Below are 20000 nucleotides of genomic sequence, written 5' to 3' on the forward strand. Positions count from 1 at the left end.
TCAACGCCTGCTTGATCCCGGGACTGCTGCGCTTCTCTCCTTCTTCACGCAGGGGTGCACTTGTTTGTCTGTCTGTATGCTCGTATGTGTGTTTGTGCGTGTGCGCGCGTGCGTGTGAGGTATTCTATGACGTGCATACCGATTAGGGCATACGTTATCACACTGTGTTTTTAATGTTTATGCAAATGTGTCTCTTAATGCTCTTTCACTTCGAATTTCTCTCTATTTTTTTTCCTTTCTTCTCAGTACTTGAGTTTTGACTATTAGAGCTCTGCAGATTTATTTAAGTGTCTTGAGCTGAAATAGTAATTATTTTGTTTTACTGAGATATTTGTGTCATAGGGATTCCGGGTTTGAATTGATTTATGCTATAAAATGGCTGAGGGTGGTGATAGCTTTGCTGGGGATGGTGATGTGGTTGAGCCCTTTATGTTTAGAGACCGCTCGCGTCTGGCTGGTATTGGGAGAGCTTATCCTTTGGGGATTCACAGTTTTGGTAGGGGGAGGCAGGTTGGTAATGTGGGACAGGTTAACTTGGTTAGAGGTCCAGTGGCCACTTCCACTCCCCTGAGAGACACTGCGTATATGCCCTGCACGGATCAAGTCACACCAGCAGCACATATAGCCCCTGCAGTTACACAGCCTATGGGAGTAGCCCATTCACCGGTGACACATACTGCCCCTATGCCTACACTGATTGCACACACAGGCCCTTCTCCTGCCACATGTCCAGCCCCTACACCCAACACACAGGTGATTACTGCAGACACACTGGGCATTGTCTTGTCAGATCTGGCTAAGCAGATCAATAGTAACATTACTGCCAGTATAGCCGCACTGCAGCAGGCCAGTGGTCAGCCGCACCCTAGCCACTCTTCACCGTCCCTTACAGAAGCAGATGCCTCAAGAGTTAGTGTGACTGTCCAGTCAGATGCCAAGCTCCCTCCCTTCTTCAGGGGTGATCACACAGACAAGTTTTCAGTCGATGAATGGGAGGATGTAGTGCTCAACCACCTTCGCCATGTGAACCGCACAGAGCGGGAGAAGTCTGACTTTGTCATGAGTCGTCTGTTAGGCAAGGCGAGGGATGTAGTGAGAGTCTCTCTTCGGTGCAGCTCTGAGCCAGCCTCTGGTCACACCGTATCTGCTGTATTCGATATCTTGAAGAGGAATTTTAGTGAGTTGACATACTCCAACATGCCCATGAGAGACTTCTACAATACTCTTCCACACCACGGTGAGTCTGCTATGGAGTACTGGATTCGTCTAAACAAAGCCATTGATGTGGCGGAGGAATGTCTACGGAGACAGCGGAGAGTTCTGGAGGAACCAGGAGCAGAGTTAGTAACAATGTTTGTGTCTCACTGCCCAGACCCCAGTCTTGCTGTGTCTCTCTCGTTTAAGCCAGCTGAGAAGTGGACGCCGTCAGAGATCCAGGAGAGAGTGGACGCACGTCAGAGGGTGCTGAAGAGGAATGAAGGGGTGGCCCGATCTTCTCCTTCGCCAGTGTCTACGGAGGGTGTGCGCCCACTCACCCAGTTCACTGTCCAGCACGCTGAGCCTGGCCCCCCACCCATGGCTCCGCCGGTGTTCCAGTCCCATGCCCCCGCAATGCCTGAGTCTGCCCAGTCACTCAGTCCCCCTGCTGCTGAGCCGAGCCTCTCTCATGTAGTGACCATGTTGGACAAAGTACTTTCAGTGTGCACTGCCTCCATGTCCCCGCACGCCATGCCCCCGCGCGCCGTGCCAGCCCAGCGGAGCCAGTACACAAACCGTGAGACACGCCAGCCATGCAGAGTGTGTGGTTCACTACAGCACACTACATTCAGCCACTGTAAAATGGACCGGCTTTGCCACAACTGCCTGCAGCCTGGCCATGTCAAGAGTGCATGCCCCACAGCACATCAGTCTCAAGTTGGTGCTGCCCATGTCCCGCCCACGCAGTTAAACTAGATAGCCCATGTAGTGTGAGGGGTACCATGGGCTCTTCTGCTGAAACCCTCAGTGACAATGACTTCCAATCCATTTATGTAAATAGTTGTGCACTTTTGCCGGCCGAGACTACGGCTATTTATCTCAACTCTCAGCGGCTTGAGGGCTCCAGTGACTTGTTCTACACGCCAGTCGTGGTCAGCGGCCTTGTTTCACTGAAAGGCATGCTAGATTCTGGCTCCATGTCATGCACGCTGAGCGAGGAGGGTGAAATGAGACTGAAGGCATCTGGCATTCTCCCTTGTCCACAGCCAGTTCCCAGCAACATTGTTCTTATCGGATGTGGCGGTTTGGCGACGCGCCCTAAGTGCATTTATGAACTTGAGATCGAAGTGTCCGGATCACAGTTCCTGGTGCCCACTTTTGTAATATCTGGCCAGCGGGATGAGTTTATCATCGGGACCAACGTATTAAAGCCCCTCCTCAGCAAGATGAAAGGTGAGAAGAAATACTGGGACGCTGTCACCTCCAGAAGCACCAGCCCTGAGTGCGAGCAAGTTTTGGAGCTCCTCACCTGCGTCTCCCGCTGGGCTGGTCCAGAGCCATCGGGTCCAATCGGCACTGTCAAGCTGAGGCGAGCAATCACCCTGTTGCCAAAACAAGAATACCTGGTGTGGGGCAAACTGCCAAGCCATGTCCCTGTGTCCCAAGGCAGTACAGTGATTGTGGAGCCCACCACAGCACGCTCGGGGCCAAAGAACATCCTGGTGGGGCGCGTCATCACGCCAATGTGGGGAGATCACTGGATCCCCATGAGAGTTCTCAACCCCACTGAGTACCCTGTCAGGCTGCGCCGTAACACAAAGCTGGCTGATGTTTCACCATGTGTGGCTATTGAAGACCTCCCTCTGACTCAGGGCCTTGCCTGTAACAGCGCCGTTCAGCCTCACACGAATGCTCCAACTCAGTTGCAGTCTCCAAAGCAGTGTCTTGACGCGTGTGGCCTCGGAGATGTGGACATTGATGCATGTGAAGTCTCAGATGAATGTAAGTCCAGGCTGGCTCACCTGCTTTCCAGTTTCCAGGACGTCTTCTCCAAGGACAAGCTTGACTGTGGAGAGGCCAAGGGGTTTGTGCACCGCATTCACCTCACTGATGATCGGCCATTCCGGCTTCCTTACCGCCGTATTCCACCTGCGCACTATCACAAGCTGAGAGAAGTTCTGAGTGACATGGAGGAGAAGAGCATCATCAGAAAGTCAATCAGTGAGTACGCTTCACCTCTAGTGATGGTGTGGAAGAAGAATGGAGATCTCAGGATATGCACAGACTTCCGCTGGCTAAACGCTAAGACAGTGAAAGATGCCCATCCATTGCCACATCAGTCAGACTGTCTTGCGGCCCTTGGTGGCAATGCGCTGTTCAGCACAATGGACCTGACGTCTGGGTTCTATAACATCCCACTCCATGAGTCTGATCGGCATCTCACTGCTTTCACGACACCACTCGGGCTCTATGAGTATAACAGGCTCCCCCAAGGTCTGTGTAACAGTCCCGCTTCATTCATGCGCATGATGCTGAGCATTTTTGGCGACCTCAATTTTTCCACCCTCTTGTGCTACCTGGATGATCTCCTTGTTTTTGCCCCGTCTGAGTCAGAGGCCCTGTGTCGTCTTGAGGTCGTCTTCACCAGGTTGAGGGCGCACAATCTGAAGCTCTCCCAGAAGAAATGCCACTTTTTGCGCAAGTCTGTAAAGTTCCTGGGGCATGTTGTGAATGTGGGTGGCGTGTCTGTTGATCAGGAGAAGGTTGATGTCATCTCTAGCTTCACAGCACAGGATCTGATGATGGAGGACGGGTGCACACCTTCTCAGAAGAGAGTTCGCTCCTTCTTGGGAATGGTGATGTATTACCAGCATTTTATCCCTGGCTGTTCATCCATTGCTAAGCCCCTGTTTGCGCTAACTGCTGGCCAAAAGCGTAGAGGCAGACATGACAGGAAGCTTCGGAGGCCTGGCACCTACCGTGAGTTAACTCCGGGAGACTGGACTCCAGAGTGCATGAAAGCCTTTGAGGACCTCAAGAGGGCGCTGTTGACAAGCGTAGTTCTTGCCCACCCAGATTTCAACAAGCCCTTCGTGCTGTGCACTGACGCGTCCCTGGACGGCCTGGGAGCCGTTTTGTCCCAAGTTCCAGAGGGTGAAGAGGTAGCCAGACCCATCGCGTTCGCCAGTAAGTCCCTCAGCAGGAGCCAAGCCAACTATCCAGCCCACCGATTAGAGTTCTTGGCTCTGAAGTGGGCAGTATGCGAGAAATTCAGCCACTGGCTGAAGGGTCACACTTTTACAGTGTGGACGGACAATAACCCGCTCACATACATCCTGACAAAGCCAAAGTTAGATGCATGTGAGCAGCGTTGGGTGTCCAAGCTGGCCCCATACACCTTTGACCTCAGACATGTCCCCGGGCCGAAGAATGTTGTGGCTGACGCTCTGAGTCGTGACCCTTTTGTGAAGCGGCTCTTGTCTGAACCCTACGCTGATCTGCTGCAGCAAGCCTCCGAGGTCAACGACAGTTGCGTGCAAGACATGTTCCGCCTCACCTGTAATCCTCAGGCCACGACTGACTCCTCTCTCAGCACCGTGCAACCCCTCTCCATGTCAGGTGATGATGTGTCAGCTGCTCTGGACACACAGAACGTGTGGGACCTTGGCGCCCAGCAGCGGGCCGCTTCCCTCAGTGACCACCTGACGGGCTTGGGGGACTGTGGACAGGACACACTCCACGCGTGGTCGACAGATGAGCTGAGAGCCCGCCAGTTACAGGATGACGCCATTGCCAGAGTGATGTTCTATGTCGAACGGAAATCGAGACCGTCGAGACGTGAACGTGCTCGAGAGAATCACCTGGCCTTGAAGTTACTACGAGAATGGCGGAAGTTCCAGCTCAGGGATGGCATTCTCTACAGAGTCTCGAAAGACCCCCTCTCCAACACCAAGAGATTCCAGTATGTCGTGCCTGCCTCCCTTAAAGAAGATGCCTTGGCTGGTCTGCATGACTTGGCGGGTCATCAGGGTCAACTGCGCACGCTCTCCCTTGCTCGTCAGAGGTTCTTCTGGTATGACCTGGAGAAGGACGTTAGGCATCACGTCAGAAAATGCATGAGATGTGTCCTCAGCAAGACCGCTGAGCCAGCCGCCAGAGCTCCTCTGCACAGCATCAAAACAACCGCGCCTCTGGAACTCGTCTGCATCGATTTCTGGTCTGCTGAGGACAAGAACAACAAGTCTGTTGATGTCTTGGTCATAACTGACCATTTCACGAAGCTCGCACATGCATTCCCATGTCAAGACCAGACTGCTAAGAGGGTGGCGAAGCGGCTGTGGGACAACTTTTTCTGTGTGTATGGCTTCCCCACTCGCCTGCACTCAGACCAGGGAGCGTCCTTTGAGAGTGAGCTCATTGCAGAACTCATGGAGCTGGCTGGCGTGCAGAAGTCTCACTCTTCTCCTTACCATCCGATGGGCAACGGTGGTACAGAGAGATTCAACCGGACACTGGGAAACATGCTGCGGTCCTTGCCCCCACAGTCCAAACAGAAGTGGCCCCAGTTGGTTCAAACCATGACCTTCGCCTACAATTGCACGGTGCATGAGACGACTGGGTTCGCGCCCTTCTACCTGATGTTTGGCAGGGTCCCGAGACTGCCTGTTGATCTGCTGTTCAGGAACGTGATTTGCGATGAGAGGATTGCTGACTACGACTCCTATGTCAAGTCCCTGGCCAGTGACCTCCAGTCAGCCATGCAAGTCGCTCAGAAGAACTCCAGGTCTGAGCAGAGACACCAAGCTGAGCAGTACAACAAGAGGGCCAAAGGAGTGGCGCTGTCCATTGGCGACCGAGTCCTTATTGCCAACAAAGGATGCAGGGGAAAGCGCAAACTTGCTGACAAATGGGAGCCAGATGTGTACACTGTGGTAGCCGCAAAGCCCAGCCTCCATATCTACAAAGTCGAGGGCAGTGATGGTAAACAGAGGGTGCTCCACCGGAACCTCCTGCTTTCAGTGAACTTCCTGCCACTCGCAGATGATACAGATGTCGCTTCAAGTGCAGCAGCTGAATGTGTCAGTTCAAGCGTATCCTTGTCCGAGGCTCACCTGTCAGATCTCTCCTCTGAGCATGCTCTGGCCCCGTCTGTCACTGCCCCGTCTGTCGCTGCCCCGTCACACCAAGATGACTCTGTCGCGGACCGCACTTCCTCTTGGGTCGCTGAACAGTTTGCCGCGCTGGATGACTTCGAGGAAGATGAAGCAGCTGGTCCCGGGTCCCCGCTTCCTGGTGGCAGCTCAGATGCCCCTGCTAGTGGTGTGGCTGGCCCTGGTGATGTTGCGGAACATATCATGTCCTCTACCCCTCACGACCCACCTCATGTCCCACCTCACGACACTGACACTCCCTCAAATGGCCACTTAGCCCCCTTCCCCTCGTCCAGGTTTGGTAGGGTTATTAAACCTGTGTGTCGACTTATAGAGTCTATGGCTCAGTTGCAAACCATTTTAGGTGGGGATGAGTCCTTTGGTCAGGTCATTCACGTGTAGTGCGTACATTATATTTTTACGTAGTTATTTGATAGCTTCTGCAGTTGTTCATGGCTTTATTAAGCCTGTTGTCTGTGTTCTAAGTGTGAATAACATGTAGTTATTTCTGAGTCGTGTAGTCTCTGGTCTGAGCCTTACCGTTGAGGTGTATATGGCATCTCATCTACCCAGTGCGTTCTGGGACTTGATCACCCCTAGATCACGCCTGACCTCTTTAGGTAGCTGTCACGCTGGTACTTGTAATGGCTGTAAGCGGAGCTTGAGTGTTTTTATGTTTTTGTATCTTTGTGAAATTCTAGGGGGGTGAATGTAACAGTGTGCTTTTAACCCCTTTTCTTTTTTAGTATAATTACACAAAGATGGGTTTTTATTTTGACACACCTTCGTTACACTAGTCATACAGTAGACTTCTTCACTGTCATGGGTGTCTATGGAGCTTCCTGCCCCCCTCCTTCTATCCCCCTCTAATATTTCCGTTTGTCTGATTCATATTTCTATGCTTTCCATATCCTCTTCCCTGTCTCTGTATGCTGTGGGAAGAGGTATGTTTCTCCACTTTTCTCTTTCCCTAATCTTACTTAAATCTTATTTCTATTCTGTCATCCATCACTTGTGCCACAGTAATCCTGAACACTATTCCATGTATTAACATTCACCTAATGTATTACACGAATATGATGTCTGTTTCATGTACTTTGATGTGTTAGCGCCACCCGGTGTAAAATAAGCCGGTGGCATCGTGACAATCCTTTAGCTTAGCGTTGCTAACGCTAGTCACGAGTATTTAGCATTCCTTTTTATGGTCTTCTCAGGAGTGGGAGTGTGCAGCCCAAGCCCCATGGTGATTCTGTGTTATGTCTGTGATATTCCAGGTGTGTGTTTATTTTCGTTGTTTGTGTATAATGTGTGTAGAAATGGAAATGTGACCCTGGCAACTTAGCTAACTCGCCCTTTATGCTAGCGGAGTTTTGCTAAGCTAGCTAGCCAGGGCACACTGAGTTTATTATGAGGAGCAGGCTAAGATTTTTGTAGCACTTCTCTTAACCTAGCGGTTTAATGTGTTTTTCTTATATGTTTTCACCATGTTTAGGACTGCCGTTAAATATGTTGTAACAAGTAACAAATATATTGTAACGCGCCTGTCTCTGTATGCTGTGGGAAGAGGAGTGGGAGTGTGCAGCCCAAGCCCCATGGTGATTCTGTGTTATGTCTGTGATATTCCAGAACCCTCACTAAAGCTTTGAATCTGCAATCTTGTCTCGGAGTCATCCTTATATCAACTATTCAACACAACGCAGAGTGAAATCCAAACCGGTTACACACAGACACATTCCTCATTTCACTCTCTCTTGCACACGCACGCACACACATGCACACACACACACACACACACACACACACACACAGAAAATCTCTCTCTCTCTCTATCTCTCTCAAACACACACGCACGCACACACACACACAGAAAATATCTCTCTCAAACACACACGCACGCACGCACGCACGCACGCACACACACACACACACACACACACACACACACACACACACACACACACACACACACACACACACACACACACACACACACACACACACACACACACACACACATATACGCACGTGTGAGCGTAAACAGCCATAGAGCACTGCCTCCTTACAGTAAGGGGAGATCAATAGTGATTGATCAGCTCTGCACTTCATAATGGCTCCTCTCCGGCCCCCGTCGCCGTCGCCAGGCAGAAGGTGCCGTTGCTATGGAGACCACATCGAGCCCCTTTGATTTGACACAGCTCAATCATACACTTCAGCAACGGCCAGTTCACTCTCAATAGGAGAGACAAGAGAGAGAGAGAGAGAGAAAGAGAAAGAGAGAGAGAGAGAGAGAGAGAGAGAGAGAGAGAGAGAGAGAGAGAGAGAGAGAGATTGAGGGAGTGGTAAAGCGAAAGAGAAAGAGGTAGATGGAAAATAGTCTGAGAAAGATAGACAGAGAGAAAGAGAGTGAGAGAGAAAGAGCATGAGAGAAAGAATGACAGAGCAAGACAGAGAGAGCGAGAGAGAGAGAGATAGGGGGGAGGAAGGAAGAAAAAAAAAATCCGCTTGTTAGTTAGCCCCATTGATTTGACACTTCACACGTCTTTATCGCCGTGTAATTATGCTGTACGCTGACACAAATATACTCACGCCCCTGTCCAGGCCGCGATTTATGGTGTTGTGGGTTTATGGCTATCGCTACCGGTACTGCTGCTGCTAGTAGCCACTGCTACGTACGTACAAGTCTGACGAGGCAGAGAGAGAGAGAGAGAGAGAGAGAGAGAGAGAGAGAGGGAGAGAGAGAGAGAGAGAAAGAGAGAAAGAGAGAAAGAGAGAGAGCGCTTTAGCACTTAGCATCACCCGCTGCTGGCCACCTGCCCATATTTCACTCATCAAGGTCGGGCCTCCCTCCCTAACACACACACACACACACACACACACACACACACACACACACACAGCCTGGAGAGCCCTCATAAAACAACATAAAACACAGCAGACCTGCTCCCCTTTTCTTAAAGCTGAGGTAACATGAGCTAAGGGGTGATTTGTGCAGGGATGGGTGGGGGTGGGGGGGAGTACGTTTCGAGATTTACGCTCTTCGGAGCACTGCAGCCACACGTCGCGCATGGACGCCAGACAGGAAGCAAACCCCTATGACATGCGGTGTTGCTCAGGGCCACCGCTAGAAATCTGGGCCCCATGAACGATAACAGATTTGACATTCATTTTACAATCAAAGTGATATTAATAGACCGAAAGGAGCCCCCTGCCAGTGCAAAGCGCTAAAGGCTCATCGCTAACTTCCATCGCTCTCTGCAATCACAAGTAGGTGTGCTTGTATCAGGAAATTCTGCACTCTGAAGGTACACTGTGTAGTGATTACTTAACCCCTCTGTGCAGAGCATATGTTATAGACTTCTAGTACTCAAAATTGTAATGACCACGTCTTCAGTGATGTCATAGCGATGTTGTTATTAGGTAGTTCAGTCCTCCCAGCAAAGTGTGAATGGGACCACCAGCAGGCCCATCTGCACAAAGAGCAATAGCATGGCTGCAATCAGTCTGGCAACCTAACCAGAAATTTGTATTTCCTTTTTTTAATTACTTTTATCTTTTATTTAGCCAGGGTTGTCCCATTGAGACTAGGTGTCTTTTCTGCCACAGAGTCCTGGTCAAAATGACAGCCAAACAAAAAGTTCCTGATTATTTGTTCCCGACGTTTCCTGAACATTCCGGTTGTTTTCATTTTTTACTTACAAAGTTATGAAAAATTCCAATCGGCAGAATGCTTTATTTAATTTTTTGGCAAAACAACACACAGTTCTTGTGCATAAATGCCCTTACACCAGCACCTGGTGATCTGAGAATTTTGGCTTTGTAGGCCAAAATTGTGTTGAGCAAACAAGGCAACTTGGAGACTTGATTGCCTTTTCAGACAAAAATGTCCACAACCCTTCGCTATAGGATTGTAGTCTGGAATTCTCACACACGCCTTTGTAGTAGATGTGTATACATACAGGCAGACGATGCAGCCTGCCTATTTTCCTCCTTGTACAGCCTAACAAACCAGGTGACATCTCAACACACCACCTACCAGAAGGCTGAATGATGTGTGTGTGTCCAGGTGAACATGAAAAGCTGCCTGTCTGTTGCCACAGGTCTGTTTTTTTTACAAGGTCAACGCATTCACATGAGTGTAGATTAATGGCGACTCAGTCATCAGGTAGGTTAGACCTGTGTTCGCCCCCCCACCCAGAGAGGAGCAGGGCAGGTGAGAGGAGCAGAGAGGCTGTGTTTGTGTAAGCCGGTAGGTTCCCAAGCTGGGGGTTGGGACCCCTAGGGGTTTCGCGGAGGTACTGTAGTGAGGTCATGGAGAGAAGGGATGCTTGCATAGAACCCACACACATGTCTACAAAACATTAAAAACAACACTAGTGACTTGCATAATTAATAATAAGTGTTGAATTTCCGAATTAAAATGTGGCGTTATTGTGGGACAAAAAATGACCACGGAAAGGTCACACTTAATATTCTTAGGTCCAAAATGTTCTCCCAGCAGAAAAGGTTTGGGACCCATTAGTGCAAGCCGTTGCAGAGGTCCTGCCCAGAGATAGACCACCCTGTCACCACAGCATGCCTGGGAGGCACTAGATGGAATGCCACACACCGGTAACACAAACGAACACACACATACACACACACCCTGTGCGTAGATGTGTGTACTGGTATGTATACACACACAAAGACAGGTATGCATACACTGCAACACTGCACATTGTGACAGTGACTGGTGAACATGCAAACACACACACACACACACACACACACACACACACACACACACACACACACACACACACACACACACACACACACACACACACACACACACACACACACACACACACACACACACACACACACACACACACACACACACACAGTAGATGTGCATGCACGCACACAGAAACACAGGCCATACTGTCTAAGGCCAATAGAAATTAGACACGCGAAACATCTTTTAAACAAAATAGTGGGTTTTGTTTCCATAATTGTGAGTAGGACCGTGAAGACTATGACAGGAACAGAGTGAGATACAGAGAGACGGGCTAAGGCTGGGAAATAACCCATGTCCATGGGCATGCAACCCATTCATAGTACAATGTATAAGCGTGATATGTCCCTTCATCCCCAGCAAAAAAAAAAAACGTGTTCATAATAGTAAAAAAAAAACCACCAACACGTTAAACAGACAAACACTAAAGCTAATTCGAAAATGAGCCGCTGTAAGACACACCGCCAAATTAAAACCTATTGATTTCCTGTGGAGTGTTTGCCTAGGCAAAAGCAAACATGCAATCTGTTTGCCGGGTCAACATGGCAATCATGAACCAGCATTGGGGGGAGAGGGGGGGAGAAAGAGAGGATGAGATGGAAGAGATGAGAAATGGGAACAAGGATAGGCAGACAGGGAGAGAGAAGGGAAAGAGAAAGAGAGAAAGGGCGGGTAGAAGGGGAGGGAAGGAGGAGAGGCACAGAGAGAGAAAAGAGAGAGAGGAATAGAGAGAGAGAGAGAGAGAGAGAGAGAGAGAGAGAGAGAGAGAGAGAGAGAGAGAGAGAGAGAGAGAGAGAGAGAGAGAGAGAGAGAGAGAGAGAGAGCACAAAACATACAAGGAAATGAAAGACAGGGAGAGAAAACGGTGGAGAGAGAGAGAGAGAGGGAGAGAGAGAGAGCAGAGTGAAAGATGGAAAGAGGAAAAGATGGAAAGAGGAAAAGAGGAAGAGAGGAAGAGAGGAAGAGAAGAAAAGATAGATGTAAAGAGGAGAGAGGTGAAAGAGGCAGTAATCCAGTCCCTGCCAGTTCAGTTCTCCAGCCTGCACAAAAGGGTGCTGCATGGTTGAGCACTCAATGTCCCACCAGATTACTGCAGTAATGAACCTAAAGATCCTTAATGAGAGGCACGCCACTGGAAAAACCAACACACACACACACACACACACGCACAAACACACATATGCGCACACACAAGTACGCACAAACACACAGACACAGGTACAGACACACACACAGAAATACAGAAGAAGAGAGGTAGCAGGTACTGTACACACACACACACACACACACACACACACACACACACACACAGACACACACACACACAAGCGTGCACACACACACACACACACACACACACACACACACACACACACACACACACACACACACACACACACACACACACTGCCTCAGGAAAAGCCGTGACTGATGTGACTGATCTGAAGTCCCCCGTCCATCACTCATCATTAGACTAAACAGAGGAAGAAGGGAGAGATACTGAAGGGTGTGGACGAGAAAAGAAGAGAGAAAAGAGTGAGTGAAAAAGATAAAGAAAGAGACTAAAGGGGGGATATAAGAGGGAGGGATAGAGCGAGGGGCAATCGAGGACGGAGAAAGAGAGTGAGAGAGAGAGAGAGAAAGGTGAAGCAAAAAGAGGTGCATGGGAAGAAGGGAGACAGGGTGTGGACGAAGGAGATATAAAGACAGGAACCAGAGAAAAGACAGGAATGAAAGAAAAAAGTGTGCGACAGAGAAATAAAGGAAGAAGAAAGAAAGTGGATGTGAGGGAAAGAAAGAATAAGAAAATGACAGGAACGAGGGGAAAGAGTGAGTGAAACAGATAAACAAGAGGTGAAGTGAAAAGAGAAAAGAAAAAGAGTAACGAAAAATGGCTGACTGTGCCCAATGACACATCTCATTACATTACATTACACTTAGCTGACGATTTTATCGAAAGTGACATACAGTTTTGCTTTGTTTTTCAAGGCTTATCTAGCATCCTGGATACATATGTTGTGATTGTTTGTGTATAGTCTGTATAATGATGTCTGTAATTGTGTGTGTTTGTGTGTGTGTGTGATTGCCAGTGTGTATATGCATGTGTGTTTGTGGTTTGTGTGTGTGCGTGTGTCTGTGTTTAGCAGCGTGTGTTTGTGTGTGTGTATGTGTGTGTGTGTGTGTGTGTGTGTGTATGTGTGTGTGAGTGTGTGTGTGTGTGTGTGTGTGTGTGTGTGTGTGTGTGTGTGTGTGTGTGTGTGTGTGTGTGTGTGTGTGTGTGTGTGTGTGTGTATGAAGCCGTCCGTGAAGCCATGCACGCTTGTGTGTGTGTGTGTGTGTGTGTGTGTGTGTGTGTGTGTGTGTGTGTGTGTGTGTGTGTGTGCGCGCGCGCATGTATGCGTGCGTGCGTTCGTGCGTGCGTGCGTGTTCTGACCTTGCTGAGTATGTATATGAGGTCTCCCCTCTGGAAGGCCAGCTCATCAGCCCGGTCGGCCTCGCAGTCCCACAGCCCTTGGTAGTAGTTAGCATAGTCAGACGACGCTGTTACACACACACACACACACGCACACACACACACACACACACACACACACACACACACACACACACACACACACACACACACACAGACACACAAACACACACACAATATTGTTACTGGTACATATCACAACACAGATATGTTGTAGTACAGTGCTACTACAGTAGTTTCCCCTGTACTGTAAAATGGCTGCAGTTCTCCGCAACAGACAAATGCTGAGCTCTTACCTGATTTTGCTCTGCTGTCTGGTCCATCCTCCATACCGTCAGACAAGTCATCCTCTACGAGAGAGAGAGAGAGAGAGAGAGAGAGAGAGAGAGAGAGAGAGAGGTGACGGGTAAAGGAGGTTAAAAGATCAGCTTGTTACCATCACTGTGAAAAGGGACACCACAGGGACCCTCCTCTGGCCCGTGACACTACTGTAGCATTAAGCCTTCAGCCCCTGGCTCATCCCTCATCCGTCACTGTGTGTACAGTAATAGATGGACATTTTTGGCCAACACATTATTCAAATCGATGGCCATTATTCGAATATTTGAATAATATGTGAATATTATTCTCCCTGGCTGTAAACAGTGTGTGTGGGACTTTCTGACACGATCTTTGTATTGAGAATGAAAGATGATCCATCCGTAAAACAACAACATTTTGAATTTTTCAACTTTGATTCTAACGTTTGTCAAATATTCAAATACTCGAAAATATTTGAAAATTGAGTCCCATCCCTGGTGTGCAGTAATAGATGACGGCGTAATGGATGACACAGCATGTACTGTATACATGTTGGACAGGAGTGTATGGTCAAGATAGTGCATGGTTCAGCTAGTGTGAGTTTGTCATCCTGTCTTCTTTGAATCTGTACTCTAAATTGTGTACTGTTGATTCAAGATTGTCTATGCAATTTGTCCATTAATATTGCTGGATTTTCCATTGATAGTTTGTCCCCTAATATTGTTAGGAATCCACAGTACAGCAAATTACATCTATTAACCGTTCAAGTGAATGCTGTTAACCAAATTAGAGAATTATGTTAGCTGTTAGCTGTTAACCTGTGGATTTCCCTTTTTTACAGAATGTCCCTTTCATCCGCGACCACCCTGCAGTACCTCTGCGAACGCCCTAGGGGTCTAGACCCCCCAGTTTGGAACCACAGTCATGAGAATTGCTGTACAAAACACTGACATGAATACACAGAGCACCAATTCAACAGTGTATATTTGCAACAAAGATATAATCCAGAGCGGACCATAATAACGTCTGGCTCAAACGATACGAGGCTACGTCAGGAAGCTTGTGTGGATGGCCAGATAGGAGTGTTTTGGTGAGCATTGGCTTCCATTCCTGTAAACCAAATATGCATCATGTATCATTCAAAGACATATCTGAACAGATATACTGTAATACAGTAAGACACAAGACACGGATCCTTGCTGGATTTTTTCCCAAAATAAACCACAATACAGAGAAAAATCAACACTTATAAAACAAAATCCAACACTGTTTTGCCTACCAAACACAGTATACTACCAAAAAGATCACAGTCGATATACATGCAGATATACATGAAATATATACAGAAATGTCAATGTTTAAGTCATCCAGAGGACAATCCACAAAAAAACAAATGCTACGCTGGAGAAAAAAAATGAGAGTCCTAAAAGTCAGGAGCATTTTCACAATGTATCAGGCGCTATTGTCTATGTCACATGCCACCCTCGGCCAAATAATCATGCCCTTCATAGAGCGTGAACATTCCTGCTGAAAAATGGGCGTATTCATGTGTGTGTGTGTGCGTGTGTGTGTGTGTGTTTGTGTGTGTGTGTGTGCGTGTGTGTGTGTGTGTGTGTGTGTGTGTGTGTGTGTGTGTGTGTGTGTGTGTGTGTGTGTGTGTGTGTGTGTGTGTGTGTGTGTGTGTGTGTGTGTGTGTGTGTGTGTGTGCCTCCAGAGCTCCAGACGGGGCATTGATTTCTGGGCGTGGCACCAGCGTGTCTGTCAGGTGACAGTGATAGGCTTGCTCCCCTGCCTCTCCCATCCATCGCCCTGCTGTGTGCGTGCACACGTGTGTGTGTGTGTGTGTGTGTGTGTGTGTGTGTGTGTGTGTGTGTGTGTGTGTGTGTGTGTGTGTGTGTGTGTGTGTGTGTGTGTGTGTGTGTGTGTGTGTGTGTGTGTGTGTGTCTGTGTGTGTGTGCTAGAGAGAGAGAGAGAGTGTGCGTGCATGCATGTGTGTGTGTGTGTGTGTGTGTGTGTGTGTGTGTGTGTGTGTGTGTGTGTGTGTGTGTGTGTGTGTGTGTGTGTGTGTGTGTGTGTGTGTGTGTGTGTGTGTGTGTGTGTGTGTGTGTCTGTATTTCAGCAGGCCTGGCCTGCTACCTTGCCTCTCCCATCCATCGTGCCGCTTGTCAGCATGCCGATAAAACCGCCGCTGCCCGCAACCCTATACTTCCCACGGCTCAGCCCAGCACCCAGGCTTCCAGTAAGGACCAAAGGCAAAAAAAGAAAAAAAGACAACGCAAAAGGGACGAGATGGGCAGGCAAGGGAAGGCTCAGGGTTAGGACAGTCCCTTGTCCAATCCAGAGTTGGAAAGTATCAACTATCGCTGAAAGTTTTCGCGTAATGCTTGGTCAGTGTACAGGCAAATGTAAAGTTAATTGTGTCTAACTGTTAAAATGTAGTCTTAAGTTTTTCTTTTGTTTCACACATGCTTAAGTTTTGTCCTTTACCTGACATGTCTCGACAGTGTGACTTCTGTCTTCTTCAGAGGGACACATAGAATGTGTGATGTAATTTTGAAACTTGAAACATTTCAGGTGAAGGATAGCGTAAGACTTGATGTAAATGCCTTCATTGCAGAAAACATTGTTTATTGTGCATACAGCGTAAGTACATTATAAATCAACAGGAAGGGAGGGGTTATGCCACGGCCAGACCCTTGTCCTATCCACTGTCAGTTCAGTGCAGTGGTTCGCCACCTTTTCTGAACAAACAAACAAACTTCACCTCATTATAAGCCTTCCCGGTTAAGAGTCAGTCAGGCTCAAATCTTGTACCGCCCACACTGAGCTGAGTTCGAACACTGAATGTATTACATTAAGGATGGTGCTCAGTGCTTCCAAAGCTGTGAAACTCTGACTTGACATGGATGATATGAATGCACATACCGTAGGTAGGCGAATGCCATGTTTGGTTACACATTGATGGCTTGCACTCTATAGCGTGTGTATACGCCATGATGGAGACAGCTGACTTGATTGTGTTTTGTACTTATATCGTAAGTACAGGGTAAGAACAAAAGTCTCCCTCTGTGACCCTCTGGGTACCTCCTATCTTACATTGAAATTTTCCAATAACTGGGGAAGTGGAGCGAAGAGTACATGATAGGTGAGGAGAGGAGAAGATAGGCCAAGGTAGGAGAGGAGAGGAGAGGAGAGGAGAGAAGAGGACAGGAGAGGAGAGGAGAGGAGAGGAGAGGAGCAAAAAGGAGAGGAGCAAAAAGGAGATTGAAAAGGAGGGTCTTAAAATAGAGAGGAGAGAAGAGGAGAGGAGAGGAGTGAAAAGGAGAGGAGAGTCAAAAGCTTGTCATTCCAGTATCAATTTGATTCAATTTTCCACTTGATAAACTCATCAGCCCTGAAGCAGCCTGCTGTCCAAGTCCACCACTAAACACACACACACACACACACACACACACACACACACACACACACACACACACACACACACACACACACACACACACACACACACACACACACACACACACACACTGCTCTCTCTCTCTCTCTTTCTCTTTCTCTCTCTCTCTCTACCATACACACACACACACACACACACACACACACACACACACACACACACACACACACACACACACACACACACACACACACACACACACACACACACACACACACACACACACACACACACACACACACACACACACACACATGTTCCCCCTCGTTCTCCCTGGACACATTGGCCATTACTGGGCTTTTTTAATGTGTTCAGTCAGTGGCACCGCTCTGGACTCCTGCAGGGACAAACCCTGTTACCAGCCAAAGTAGAGAAATGACCACTACACCACACTCTATAAAGTATATCTACCATGGAGACCATGTTTGTATAAATGGTTTGTGGGTACTTCTACAAAAATGTAGCTGTGAAACAAATTAAAAAAAAACATGCTCATAAAAATATAAATGAGGAACAGACAGACTGCGACACACTGCAAAAAAAAAGTCGGGATCACAAACACAACAAAATGTGCTTCGAAAATATATAATACACACGCACTACAAAAAAACAATTCATGTCAAACAAGCTCAACACGGAGAAGGATGATGCATGAGACAGCATTACATGTTATCAGTATCATGCATCAGCAGGAGACAACTACGGGCCAGTAAAAATGCAGTGTTCATTCAACACTTAGAGAGTGCTCTATGACCAAATACACTCAGGAATATGTTAAAATCAACTCTAGAAGTGTTGAAATAATAGGCCGACTGTGTTTTCACTGTGCACATACTGTAAGTTGTGCGAGCATCCTTCTGTTTTGCCTGCTCAGGATATCACTGCCGGGATATACTCAGCATTTTGTTTTATATAGTGGGGGGGTGAGCAGGGCGGTTGGCGGTAAGGGGTGGTGGACTTGATGGTGGGGGTGGGGGGAGAATTTGAGAACGACGCGCGATAAGATGAGAAAGATGGATGGACAGAATGTGAGCAGAGAGATGGGAGAGAGGAGAGCAGAGAGAGACAGAAAGAGGAGGGTAGAAGACCAGAGAGAGAGAGAGAGAGAGAGAGAGAGAGAGCGACAGAGAGAGAAGATGGTAAAAAATGAGAGAGAGAGAAAGACAGAGAGAGAGGACTGAAGTAAACAAGGGAGAGAGAGATAGAGAGAGAGGGAAAGAGAGAGAAAGAGAGAGAGAATGGTAGAAACCGAGGAGCGAGAGAGGGGGAGAGAGAGAGAGAGGACTGTAGTAAACGAGAGAGAGAGAGAGAGCAGCGGAGAGAAAGACGGTCATCCGATCTACCATCTGTGGTCAGGGTCTGTTCCCACACCACATGGCCGCGTTGGAGAAGAGCTGTCACTTTCCCCGAGACGGATTGTCCCCTTCCTGGCCCCAGTGTCCAGCCGTTAAGTGCCGTGAGGGACGGCCGCTCCGACTTTGGGTGATTGAATCTTGATGGATCTGCAGCAGATCGTCGGGCCCAATGTGTCCGGCCTGGCCTCGTTGGATGGACAGCCAAGCGCCCTGACTGACTGACTGACAGACAGACAGGCAAGCCGAGCAGGCCAAGGAGGGGCAAAGTGAGCAGGGGAAGGTTGTGGTGGTGGTGGTGGTGGTGGTGGTGGTGGTGGAGTTGAGAGGAAGCGGAGAACATCAGCCCTCGGCCTTGCACCTGGCTAACTTGTCCAAACATCTCAGTTGAACAGTGTCTCCAGCAGAACATTTGTTTGTCATGGTGGTGGGGGGTTAAGTCAGTGTCAGAGACATGCAACTATCATCATCGGAAAGGCCATGTTGCACCGATTTATATGCAATATGATATAACAGTCTCCAAAGATAAATACAATTGTTCAGTAAAACAACTTTCGAAAATGACATTCACAATACAAAATTTGTCCTTTCTCTCGATCTAGTCAAGGTTGTAGATAACTGCCGTCACGCTTGGAGAGTAGCACTAATCATACCCTTACGTGAAGCCATGTATTGCTTCACTGTCACTGGCATGTCAAGACGTTTTATTTCAAATTTAGTGCCACTTTCATTCATTTGCCCGCCTTGCAGTTGATTCTGATGAGACAGAAAACATGGCAAATACATCTCTGATGGATCATTCACTCTGTAAGCACGGGATGTGGTTGAAATGTGTCCGAATGTATCTGTGCTCCATCCGAAACGGTTAGATAACATGAAAATAGATGATTCCTTTCACACCAAAGTGTGGTGTCAGTGTGGCACATGCATGGGACTGCGAGTGGGAGTCTGGACACGTGCTTGTTGCAACTTGAAAATAGAACTGGAGTATTTTCTGCACAGGCGTGAGCATGGTGTGATCGGGCTCCTATTGGAATGTATGGACTGGTAAGGCTGGGACGGGATGCTGATGCGGACAAAACGCACATACAGACCATCCAGAGTGAAACTGAATACCCCATGAACCTCTTGCGCTCGCCCTGCCCCTGTCCGCGTTCCTACGCACGTAAATCTTGTATGTGAATGTATAGTGAGATATACTGTGTATTCAAGTGTCTGCCTTATGCCACCCATCTATGAACTACAAAGCAGGGATGTGTTTCTCGAAACCATAGTAGCTAACTTCTTTGTTGTTTGCAGTGCAATTTCCCGTTGGCAACTAACCAAGTTGCTAACTGCCTAACAACTACGCTTTCGAGAAACACATCCCTGTCCTATATAGAACAACCCTCATTCTTCAGAGTATGTCCTATTGATTTACGCACTCTAAGGCCTCTTGGCCTGAAAGGCCCTTGTGTGAACTCATTCACTAAAGGCAGTAGTGTATTACATAAAAGTGTGTTTGTCACTAATA

General features: G+C 48.1%; 1 protein-coding gene across 1 annotated transcript in view; it reads right to left on the reverse strand.

Annotated features, from left to right (window-relative positions):
- Positions 1-12361: 12361 nt before the first annotated feature.
- Positions 12362-20000, reverse strand: part of skap1 (src kinase associated phosphoprotein 1) — a 93509-nt gene continuing 85870 nt past the window's right edge. Inside the window, exons 10-12 of the mRNA XM_063221456.1 lie at positions 13672-13725; positions 13337-13443; positions 12362-12376 (exon numbers count right to left, since the gene is read on the reverse strand). Coding sequence (XP_063077526.1) covers positions 12362-12376; positions 13337-13443; positions 13672-13725 — 176 coding nt within the window. The remainder of the gene's footprint in view (positions 12377-13336; positions 13444-13671; positions 13726-20000) is intronic.

This window comes from Engraulis encrasicolus, chromosome 17 (assembly GCF_034702125.1).
Source record: "Engraulis encrasicolus isolate BLACKSEA-1 chromosome 17, IST_EnEncr_1.0, whole genome shotgun sequence".
Classification (NCBI taxonomy): domain Eukaryota; kingdom Metazoa; phylum Chordata; class Actinopteri; order Clupeiformes; family Engraulidae; genus Engraulis; species Engraulis encrasicolus.